The 12,419-nt window shown below is 43.9% G+C and overlaps 1 protein-coding gene across 5 annotated transcripts in view; it reads right to left on the minus strand.

Moving 5' to 3' along the window:
- Nucleotides 1–12,419, minus strand: part of SORCS3 (sortilin related VPS10 domain containing receptor 3) — a 612,586-nt gene that overhangs the window by 110,631 nt on the left and 489,536 nt on the right. For all 5 annotated transcript variants that reach the window (XM_060286394.1, XM_030865557.2, XM_060286392.1 and 2 more), the window contains exon 8: nucleotides 38–127. In XM_060286394.1, coding sequence (XP_060142377.1) covers nucleotides 38–127 — 90 coding nt within the window. The remainder of the gene's footprint in view (nucleotides 1–37; nucleotides 128–12,419) is intronic.

Below are 12,419 nucleotides of genomic sequence, written 5' to 3' on the forward strand. Positions count from 1 at the left end.
TCTCCCCAGAGGACCCAGGGGAGCAGGTGGTGCGTACCTTGGGCAGCGAGTACTTGGGCAGCTTTATCTGAGTGAAGGCTTCTCTTCGGTAAGACACGTAGTAGCTGGCTCTTCCACCAGTTGTTACCTGTATCATGGGGAAACCACAGAAGGTCAGATGGAGCTACGGATCACGGCACACGGTGGAAAGCAGTAGCCTCTCTACCAACAGCCACAGTAGGTTTGTAACAACCTTTTAGGAAATACTCCCTGTTGGCTTTGGTCCTCCAACCCCACAGTGCCCTGAGTTGCTCCTGTAGCACAGCACCTAGACAATAAGTAATTCCAACAGTCTTCCCCTGTGGCTGGCAATGTCTGTGAGAGCAGGGGCTCTGTACTCTGTCACGGTGTTCTGAATACATACACACTTAATAAATATTTTCAACTGAAAACAGAGAAGCTACTATGTCTGCTGTACCCGTGATCTATATATTCTTTTTTTTTCAACAGCTTTTCATCCACTGCAATGATGACATGATTGTCAAAGAAAATTTGTTTTGCATCTGAACAATTACTATTGCTCAAAGCCTTATTACTTTGGAATTAATTTCACTACCTCTCTGAGCACAATTATTTTCCTTCCTATTTACAAATCCACGCATTGAGCAGATATTTACTGATTCTTTCCATGTGTTAGTTCATTAAAGGCATCAAAAGTCAGAGAAAGGACTCTGGATTTGAAAGTCAGAAATCTTATGTCTGAGTCTCAGTCCTACTAGCTCATGGCAGGGGGAGTCAACATCTGAAACCTCACTTGGCAACAGACGGATTCTTAGAGGAACCTGGAAACCACTCCAAGAAAGGGTCCCCTGGCCTGGGCTTGCTGGAAAGTCTCGCCAACATGGCATAGCTCTGCAGATGGCAGCTCTTGGCCCAATGATCCTAACTCAGGGGAAATTAATATTCACAGGAGAAGACAACATAGGCTGCTCAGAGAAAATAACAGGAGGACAGTAGCAACCAGGCTGCTGTGCTGAGGAAGCAATCACTGGAAGCCCAGGCTCCTGCTGAAGATAGGCCAGTCCCCTGACCCTGGTCCAACCCCAGTGCCCGCCCACAGCGGCTGCTGGGAGCAGGGGGCGTATAACTTCTCTACTGAAAGCCACCCATCGCTCCTCACTCTAAGAGATGGCATTTCCCGTGGCTCTCTCTTGACCTGCGCAGACTGCAAGCCCACAAAGCAGGCCCCACGAGCTGCCAGGTAGAACAGATGTTCGAGTCAGTGTGAAGGCAGAGCCTTGGGAAAAACTTGGTGCAAAGTCTTAGGCTTTGAACCAAGAGGAGAGACTGGTTTCCGCCGGATGGTCACTGCTATCCTTACGTCTCTATTTTCTAATTAGAATCATTCTTATCTTGTATTCCAAGACTTTTTTTTTTTTATAAGACATCTGTTCTGAAGCCATATTGCTCCGTGTTGGCTTACAGGTGGGGTGTTGACAGATTAAGACCAATGAGTTGCTGAGAAGTCTTTTGTTTTTCTTTTTTAAATACATCTCAACTACATAGAATCAGATTAAAATATAACCCTTGGTTCTAAGCACAGTCACCATGAGTCCTGGCATGATCCTATTTATTCGCTTCTTTAATTTGGTTTTATTTCTAATTATAAAACCACACATATAAACGTACCTGCAAACCCAAGAACTAGATCAGTAGTTTTTAAACTTCAGCATGCATCAGAATCGCCCAGAAAGCTCGTTAAAACTCAGACTGCTGGGCCCCACCCACAGAGCCTCTGATTCAATCAGTCTGGGATGAGGTCCAAGAATTGTCTTTTCTAATAAGTTCTAGGTGATGCTGATGCTGCTGGTCTGGGGACCACACTTGGAGCAGCACAGAACAAGAACTTCAGTGCCAACTGACATACACCTCTATGCCGCTGTGCTCCTCGCCTGTCCTGACCCCTGCCTCCCTCTGCGATGTAGCCACTTCCCTGAATTTTGTGTTTACAGTGATAATAAAGTCTTTTTAAAATTAAGGTGAAATTCATACAACATCAAATTAACCATTTTAAAGTGTACAATTCGGTGGCATTTAGAACCTTCTCAATGTTGTATGACCACCACCTCTGACATAGTTCTAAATCATTTGCATCATCCCCACCCAAGAAGACCTTTTACCCAGTGATAAAGTTTTTAAACCCCCAAATATATCCTCTGGTCTCCCATCATGCGCTTGACAATCAGCTCTCCACAGAACATCCTGAAGTTCACCAACCTCACCCTTAGTGAATTAGACCAGGGTCAGAATCCCGTGACTAATGCTGGCCAGAGGTCAGCAATTAAAAGCAGCATTTCCCCCGAAGACCCAGTCACCTCCACAGGGAACAAGATGACAGCACCACCAGGCTTCTTATCAGCACCACAGAGCAAGGCAGGGCCCCCTGGGGTTTCTAACTTACCAAGGGCCAAAGGAGAACAGAGTGGTCCCCTTGATAGGGTCCCGCTGACCTGACTCTGGAACTCAGCCCAGCCATGCCTGTATGGCCCTGTGCAAGCACAGATTCTCTCTCTCTCTCTCTCCCTCATACACACACACACACACACACACACACAACACACACACACACACACACACACACACACACAGAAGCTCACACACACAACCTGGGAGAGTTTCTGCTTAAATAAAGCATGAAGATGGAATTACACTTCAGAACTACCATGGGATAATCTAAAATATTAAAGGGCTGCACGAAGGCCAAGGAGCCCAGAGGTTCCCCAGTACCTCTGATGCCACAGCATTCCCCAGCGACATCAAGTTGGCTCCTGCAGCTCCGCCTCTGTCCTGGCCGTCCACTCTCTGTACTGCAGAAACCTCAGTGTAAGGCCCCGGAGTTCATGGAAGGGTTGTGGATGCCACCGATTCATTATAACTTCTCCCTCCTCTCATCTCCTGAATTTTGTTATTTCCATTTCTACAGCACTTTCGACATTTACTCTTGTGGTGTACATATACCTATAATGGTCCCTCCATGTCTTATTATAAGGGTGTAACTTCTTGATTACTAAGTAATGCTGGTCTCACGGCAGGCAATCAGTGGATGCGTGATGATAAAAAAAATGATAAAACTGTCATCAATCGGGTTCATCTACCACGCTCCAGGACCTCCCTTCCATAAATTATCTAGTTTAATCCCATTGACAACCCTGCAGAGTCTATAAGATATGGAATGACTTGCCCAAGATAAGACAAATATCAACCTAGTAAAGATTGGCTCTAAACCTGTTCTCCTCCTCCTGTGACTGAGACGAATCCTCTATTCATCTTACTCATGTCAACAATTGTAACATTTCCTTAATTCCAACATCTTTAAGAAAATTTTTTTAAATCTCTGTAATTGACTTGTGTGTATATGTTTGTGTTTCCTCATATTCCCAGAGAATCAGCCATGACATTGATACTGCATCTTAAAAATGATGTCTTCTTAGAAGAGAAGTGAGGTAATAAAAACAACAGGAATAGTAATCACCATGCAGTGAGAAAACATATTACGTGGAAGATGCTACAGTAAGCAGTTTATAAACCATACTTCATTTGCACTTATATATATACATATATATATTCATGACATGTAGAGGAGATATATGTATGTGTATATATATATATATGCTCCCCAGGTCAGGACATTGAGGCTGAGAGAGGTCACTAATTTGCCCAACATCATACAACCTTTCATTGTCCCAGCCACTGTACAACTCCAGCCTATGCTTAAAAATTTAACTAGGAATAAGCACATCTCCAAAGCGGCAGGCACAGGGCAGGAAGTCAATACTTACTGACTGAACAATGAGTTGTGGTTCATTCGCTTAAACAGAGAGCCTCTGAGTTCGATTTTCTCCATTGTTTAGTGGCTACACGGTGGCTGCAGAGAAGAACTCCATCCCTGCCCAGTCCCTGCTGGTCACAGGGACTTATCTCCAAATAGAAGTTCTAGCATATTCCCCCTTAGGAGCAGAGTCCTCCCAGTGCTGGAGTGATACCAGCCTAGTGCCTTTGCTGCCTCTCCGCTATTATTTGTGTGGTTCTCTGGCAATCACACAAGGAAGGAATAAAGTTTAGCGCCTATTAATCTATTTTGATGAACTTTTCTCTTCCTTACAAGCAAATTTGCTGGCACTGTAAATCCCAGAGATTATTACTACTTTCCCTTTCAGTGACACCTTTTATTTTACATTTGATGGATGTCATCCAATTATTTGCTCTGGGACCATCAGTCATGCTAAACACAGCATTAGCTGGGCCTCTTCCTTACTAATGACTGGCTCGTTAAGCTGATTTTCTGGATTTCCATTTTACAGGTTTAATTGGGCTCCTGGCCAGTGAAAATGATTCCTTTGGACAAATACATTGGCCGTTAAACACATCTGTCTCCGCTGACTTGTTCCCACGCCTGCCGTAACCAAGTCTAAACTGACATCTCCTATATTTTTGTCACTTCTCCTTGCTTCTAGATGATGACTTGCCCTGCAGGAGAGAGAGAAATTTGCCCCCCAAAATGGAACCAGAGGGCCTTGAGTCATATTGAGCCTGCTTCTTCCATAGATAGAAGAGAACTTCTAGTGTCTCTAGAATTCATAAGTGGGCACAGGTAATCTGAGAAGAGAAGCAGAAACTAATATTTTCGAATATCTATCATGTGATGAGTGCTTTAGATCCACAATACTATTCAATATCCACAATAATTATTACTGTTATTATTGTTAAAACTATTATTAGTACCCTACAAGGTAAAAGTATCAATAATATCATGTTTTCTGAGCATTTATTAAATACCAAGCACTATTCTTCTGTACGTACCAGCTTTCTGCTTTATGGTCAGAGAAGAAATTGAGGCATAGGGAACTTACACAACATACTCAAAGACACACAGCAAGTAACTGGTGGAGCTGGGATCTGAACCCAAGTTTATCCGACTGCAAAGTTTATGCTGGTCCCTCAGACTATGTGAGGTTTCCAAACCTCTCTATGGAAGGGAATGGATCCCAGGTCATTCAGTTCTCAATTTCCTCGATAAGACGCCCACCAACAAGGCAGATCTTTCTCTGGTAGGGTTCATGTCAATTTCCCAGACCTGAGAAATCAATGCTCTATTGTTACACAGGAGTGAATAGTGCTGCTGTTGAAACTGGTGAATAAGGGCTTCCCTGGTGGCGCAGTGGTTGAGAGTCCGCCTGCCGATACAGGGGACACGGGATCGTGCCCCGGTCCGGGAAGATCCCACATGCCGCGGAGCAGCTGGGCCCGTGAGCCATGGCCGCCCAGCCTGCACGTCCAGAGCCCGCGCTCCGCAACGGGAGAGGCCACAGCTAAATTCAGCTCACACGAGAGCTGCTGCCCTCACAGGAAGTGACATTTAGAAGCTTTTCCAGCTAGAAGACCTTGCTGGGTCCAGTACGATGTGAAGAACCTGTCCAAGCCAAGAGAAATGACCATCTTTATAGGCATACGTTAGTTATTTCTCACGCAGCCCTTGCATTGTTTCCTCCTCCTTAGAAAATGAGAGGGAACAGCGGAGTGTTATGATGCACAATTAATTTTTCCAATTTCTTTGCTCATTAATTCTATTCAGATTATTTAAAATAAGTCTTGATGTTGTTAGGCCTTTCTCTTCCTCTCCACCTACATAATTCCTTTAAAGATCATATTTCTTCTTTAAGAACAAAGAAACAGGCTTCTGACTACCGGGCCATAGGAGTCAGTAAATAGCCATGGGTCTCATTAGGATGCAGCTTTAAGTGTCAGGATGGCTTCTACACGGCAGGTTCTGTCGTCTCTGTCATCTTGAGCTCATTTTCTGAAAGCGCTCTGCTAAGACACTACACTATGTGTCTGAATCAAACCTGTGTTCAGCATTTAGAACAAGACACCTATCAGCCAGCCGTCTCCTCTGCTAGACTTTCATGCTGAATTTAGTGTTTGTCAAACTGGTGTTTGCTCGTTTTATGTCCTAGAGGCTCTGGGATATTAATGCAATATGCAGTTTTATCTGCCTGTTTCTAGAAAGAGTGGATCTAACGCCTACCACAGCACTCCTGCTGAGGCTGAACCTCTTTGAAACAGATTTGCCCATAAAATTTTTTATCGGGCCCCTAACATAGCCCCAGAATAGCTTTACCAAGAATAGATGTGGGATAAGATAGTTGATGTGAAGCCAATATTGCTCTCTCCCTCTCTGTATGAGGGATGTGTGTGTGTGTGTGTGTGCGCGCGCGCGCGCGCGCGTGCGCGCATGCGCACGCGTGTGCTTGTAGGGCCGGTGTTGGAGGGAAGACATGCACTGAGGTTGCCAGCGCACTATTGGCCAAAAAATACTGACAAATCAACTTCCACTTTCACCAGTCCTGCCAAGAGACTTCTTGGGGCCTTCACTGCCTATGGGGAATGCTAGGAAGGTAGAGAAAAGGTGATGAGTTAGAAAAGCATGGGACCAAGACCATGTCTAGATCTAGACCACACAAACAAGAAGAACCAGTAGGCCTGACTCTCTGAGGCTGTTTTTTCAAATATAATAAAGGAGCTGGGCTTGATAAGTTTCCAATTACATATTTTCAAAGAAGACTCTTCTGGTTTTTAAGCATTCTAGCACATTGGCTGGGATCCCAGACTTGTGTTTGAATCCTGCTTCTGCCATTTGCTGGTTTGGTGACCTTGAACAGGTAATTTAGCCTTCCCAATTTTTTCTTCTGGAAAATGGAGACATTAAGGCACGTTATCATGAGGAATGAATCTACCATGGCATGTAAAGAGTTTTAGCCCTATCCCTGACACATCCTAAGTACTCAATGCATATTACCTGTCTCTGCTGAACTAGAGGCACAGATGCCTGTATCAGTCTAATGTCTTAGAGGACTTAGGGTGACTGACCATGGCAACAGTTTATATGTAAGCTGGAGGCTGTTCAGAAAGTGTCAGGGTTGCCACATGGGCTACCTGGTCAGAATCGACCAGGGATAGAACACTGAAATTCTTCTTGTTGCCCTCAGCAAGGATGACTTTGTAGAGAAGACCACCTATGGAGACCACAAAGTCAATGTGTTTTGTGCCAGAGATCTGACCATTAAGCAGCTGCAAGTCTTATCTTCATGTTTTAGCTTTTACAATTTAAAAGGAAGGGAAGAAGTTCTTGGGATGCCCACTTGACCCTGCAAAATGGAAGTTCATTGTCTTTCCTCTGCTAGTCTTGTTGGGGGATAAAAAGGCAAAGAAAATAAGTGCAACAATAAAAAAAGAACTGATATGGATTTGAACTGTCATCCTGGAGTATAAAATTTGGAAGCGTTCGAATATTCCCAGTTAATATAATAACAGATAAAAAGCTAAAACAGAGACAGTCTATGTTGAGTTCTAGATCAGGATGCCAGAGCTTCACAGAAAAAGGAAACACTACCCATGGAAACCTTAAACACAAATGTTAAAACTTCCTATCAAAACACCTCCCCTGCTTCCTCTTTCACAAATGTCCCTGTTTCTTGTGCACTGTGAGTTTAATATGGTTTTGTAAAAGACGAACTGAGAAAGGGCTAGAAAAGATATTGCAAGGAGTCAAGCTTATATAGCCTTCCTACACTTAGTTAAGTTTTTCTCTTTGAGATATCACATAGCCTTTTTCCTTTATACAGGTAGACATTATGACGTCAATTAATTGGCTGAAATCTTCCCAAGCCAGGCTCTGTCTTTTCTATAACATCCCAGAATTTCAGAAAACAAAAACTAAAGAGTGGGAAGGAGAAGAAGGAAGAAAGGTAGAAGATCCCAGTATCTGTAACATCTGTGATTCTAGTTTCAGCTTGATCATGTACCAGACATGCAATTTTAGGCATGGTGACTAGTCTCTTGGAGTTCCAAGGTTATTTTTCTATGAAAACGGAACAAATAATAATTATCCTTCTCTTACAGAAAAGTAAATGAGATAAGATAATAAAATGCTTTCATGTTAACTATAAATTGCTTTACAAATACAATGAGTAGGGCGTTATGATCGACCTGTATAGGTACCCAGGAACCCAAAGATTTTAGAAGTATTCTCACTGACAAATTGCTGTAGGATGAACGTTTGTGTCCCCCCCAAAATTCGTATGTTGAGACGTAATCCCCAATATGATGGTATTTGGAGGTGGGGATTTGGGGAGAGACTAGTGTTCTTATAAAAGAGACCCCAGAGAGCTCTCTCTTCTTCTAACATGTAAGGACATGGCAACAAGATAGCCGTCTATGAACCAGGAAGTGGACCCTTACCAGATACCAAATCTTCCTTAATCTTGGACTTGCCAGCCTCCAAACCTGTGAGAAATAAGCTTCTGCTTTTATAAACCACTCAGTCTATGGTTTTTATAGTCCAGAAATCAAGCTGGTGACCCACATATGCCCACTCTATTGATTGTTTGGGGCATTGACATTTGCCATTGGGCCAGTAGCTCTAGATAGTCTGTAGGGCTATAGCTATCTACAGACTGAAAGGTTAGAGGCAATACAGAATATGAGAAGAAAAGCAAGAAATGGATGGGCAGAGCTATAGATCAGATGTGTCTTCAGCCACACGGGATGAATGGCAGGTGCACATAGCTGCTTTGAGAATGACTAATTTTACTGATATGTGCAAGATATTTTAAAGATCCTAAAAGGGAAAGGAAAACAAAGCCATTAATTTTCTAGAGAAGCAGGGATGCTTCTTTGGGACATGGGATTTCCAGACAGACTTGGAGATACCTGGGCTGCTAGATATAACAGGAAAACTTTGCCAACATGGGATTTGCATGCCTCGTTTTGGGACAGCAGTGCACGGATTTAAACCATCTGTCAAGCTGTTTCTCAGAAAACACTGTCACCTCCCCAAGAGAGCCATGAATATTTGTAAAATGCCAACTGCTACTCTGCTACTTCTTGGGGCTTCCCCATTGTACTCTCTGTGTCATGCCTGTCCTGTCCTCCACCAGCAGAAGCGTCACTGTTGGAGAGTCAAACTCTGTGCTCACCACTTTGTATGCACTGTCCGCCCTCATGCACAATGACCTTGGAGGAGAGATACTATGCAGCCCCACTTCACTGATGAGTTAATTTACATGCATAAGGTCACTCAGCTCCAAAGTAGCAGAGCCTGGATTTGAACTTGGGTCTTTAAATTTTGACAATGTCCACTACACTCTGCAACCCTGAAAAAATCTAAAGCGTCTACGGCAGAGTCTTTCCAACGAATAGCTAGTTTAAGACCAGTTACCTGGAGGGATTCACCCTGACACAAATCCCAGCATTAAGGAATTTCACACCGGCTTACATCAAAAGCTACCTCCTTAAAGAGTCCTCCCCCATCCCAATTTCCCAGCTGGAATTCAGCTTTTCATCCTCTGATTCTCAGGGCTCTTTGTCTGTAGCTCTCTCATTGCACTTATCAGCCGCTGTCCTGAATTACTGGAAGAGGGAACATCTTAGGTCTCTTGTACTGTATTATCTTCGAGGGTAGACAATGTGTCCTGTTCCCAGTTAACCATCTCTTAGTATCCGGCACCCATGTCATAACTCATATTTGTATTCTACTTCATGCCATCAGTTCTCATTATTGGACTGAATCTCATTTGGTTGGAGCGCAAAGGAGGTCTAATGATATCCCCATGCTAGAATTCAGGGGCCGGAGGCCCAGACAGGCCACATTATGTCACCTTGCTACTAAAAGGTAAGGCTCAAAGCCAACCTCAGAACTTCTGACTTGAAGCCCAAGGCTCTTTTCAAATTGCCAGGCTGCTTCGGTCTGTGTTCACCAAGTCAAGATCAGAAAAACACAAAGTGGAGATAATTGCATGGATTTTTACAAGTGGGTCGTGAGTTTACATCAAATACTCCTTTGAGTGGTTGGCAACACCACAGCATGGAAAACCAGGTCATGCTTTTCCTGTGGGAAACAAAGAAGCACATTACAAGATGTTCTTCCCCACCCACCGCCGAATCCACATATTAATTAAAGGTCTGGCCGAATTCACATCGTCCCTTGAACATTAATCACGTTTAGACATCTCATTAGGGATACTGGCCCCAATTCGACTATGTGTTACATTTCTCAATCAATCAACAAATACTTAGTCAGCACTTTTGTGCCCAGGCCGTGTCAGGTATCACAGGAGTCATGGGGCTGTGACCTCATGGAGTTCACCATTTCCTTGTAAAAACAAGCCAAACATGTAAGGTGTACAAACGACAATACAAGATGAATGCCAGTGCTATGGTGCCCTGCGCAGGGCAAAGGATAAGAAATATAAAACAGAGAAACGCCCCAGCCCAGAACCACAATAGCTGACACAACTTATGATCTTTCTAGACTACAACAGAATCAGTGCTTGGCACTGTGAAGTCCACACTCATCCTACCTCATTTTATAGATGAGGCGACTGAGACACAGAGATGGCAGAGTGACACAGCTGGCAAAGGGTTGGACTGGGATTTCAGCTCATGAGTGACTAACTCCACACACACACTCACATAACTGCACACACACCTGGTAATAAGTAGTGAATAAACAGGTGTTATTTACACTCCCACTGCCTTAGGAGGAGAGGGGATTCTCATACTGAAGGACATCCTCTTTGCCGAATGGGATGATGGATCTGAGGATAGAAGACTGGAGAAACCAGGTCACCGCTGAACTATCCTACACACCAAAGGGACACGTGGAGAGAAAAGGTGGGGATGGAGCTTGAAAGAAGAAAAAGATCACCAGCAGAGATGGAAAGGTAGCAGGATGGGAGATCCAAGTGTGTGGCTCACTGGGGGTTGCTTGCTTCCAGAAGAGGCACTTTGGGGGAAGGGCAAGAAACAGTGGGCGTGTGTAGTAGGTTTTATTAAGAGTCTTTGCCATTCAGTATCTGACATAGACACTCTGCTTCATTTTCACTTGACATTTGCAATAAGAAAGCAATACTATACTGCTCAATAATCTTATTAAAATTTTATTTGTTTACCTCTGCAGAGGTGGTTCACATCAGGAACGTAGTTTTGCTTCAAGAAAACATCCAAGAGTTACAGCTGGGTTATGAGGGATTTTATCTTTCTGTACCTTTTGGGCTTACTGACTTAGTTCTTTGTTGTGAAAATCTGAAAAGAACTTCAGAACAGAAACCCAGACATGGATCCCAACCCCCACCCCCAGCCCTACTGGCAATTACGACTCTGTAGGAAAAGCACTTAACTGCTCTTGCACCTCAGTTTCATCTAAAAACAGATAAGCACCCTCATATCATAAGGCCCAGCGTGCACCTGACACAAAGTAGGGACTCAAAAATGTCACACCCCTGTGTTCCTCATCCCTTCACTTGCTGGGTCCTAGTCTCCTCAGCGTGAATGTCTTCTTTAAATCCTATCTCCTAAGATTCTGTGCGGCCAGTTTCTTTCGTGGTCACTCAATGACTCCACAAACATGTTGTAACCACTTACTTTGTGCTAAGCTTTCCACTCACTGCCCCTTACACAGTTCTTGACCCAGTTTGACTCAGGCAAACAAGAAAGTTTAAGTCATGACGCTTTCTCGTTTAAAGAGCAGAACTAGAGCAGAGATTGAGAAAGAAGGCTCTGGTGTCAGGCTGCCTAGGGCAAACTTCTGCTCTGGCTGTGTGATCTTTGGAAAATGACTTCACCGCTCTGTGCGTCTTCTGTGAAATGGTGGTAAGAGTTGGACTTACCTCATAGGCTGTCATAACAATTAAATGCATTAATAATATGCCTAGCTCATACTAGCCACTCAACAAATGTCAGCTGATTCTTTATGTATAACTGATTCTCCAAGAACTACAGATTATTCAATAAGACAGAAGATTAGCTAGGCGGTGAAAATTGTGGAGGAAGGCTGAGGACAACTCTTTAACCAAGAAAATGCCGAGAAACTTCTGTTTCTTACACAGAAGAGGTATGTTCAATCCACTTCATAAGGACTCATATCAGATATTTCAGAGAAAGTAAGAAAGCCACTACTTCTACGCCTTCCCTCCCACATACATAAAGAACACCTAAGAAGCAGTTACACAGCGCCCTGAAATAATTAACACAATCGTATTAAGAGCCCTTGGATGATTTCTCCATACTGCAATCCGGAAGCGGTCGCCGCCTGGGGCAGGCAGTAAAACGGCAAGCATTTATTCTGGAGAACAAGACAGAAGGCCTTGGGTATGGCCCCCTCTCCACCCTAATTGCATTCAGTGGAATCACCACCACACGCTATCACGAGGTGTGCATTCCTTCCGAAAACATTTTTCAGAGGAGAAAGTGGAAGCGATCTTGCCCCGCCTGGAGAAGTTCCAAGGCTAGAGGGAGACAGGGGAAGTGTCTAATTTCACGCTCCCATTACACACAAGCTGGATTAGAAGGAAACAAGGGAGGAGGAGGAGAGAACGGCGATT

The sequence above is a fragment of the Globicephala melas genome, chromosome 16, assembly GCF_963455315.2.
Source record: "Globicephala melas chromosome 16, mGloMel1.2, whole genome shotgun sequence".
NCBI lineage: Eukaryota > Metazoa > Chordata > Mammalia > Artiodactyla > Delphinidae > Globicephala > Globicephala melas.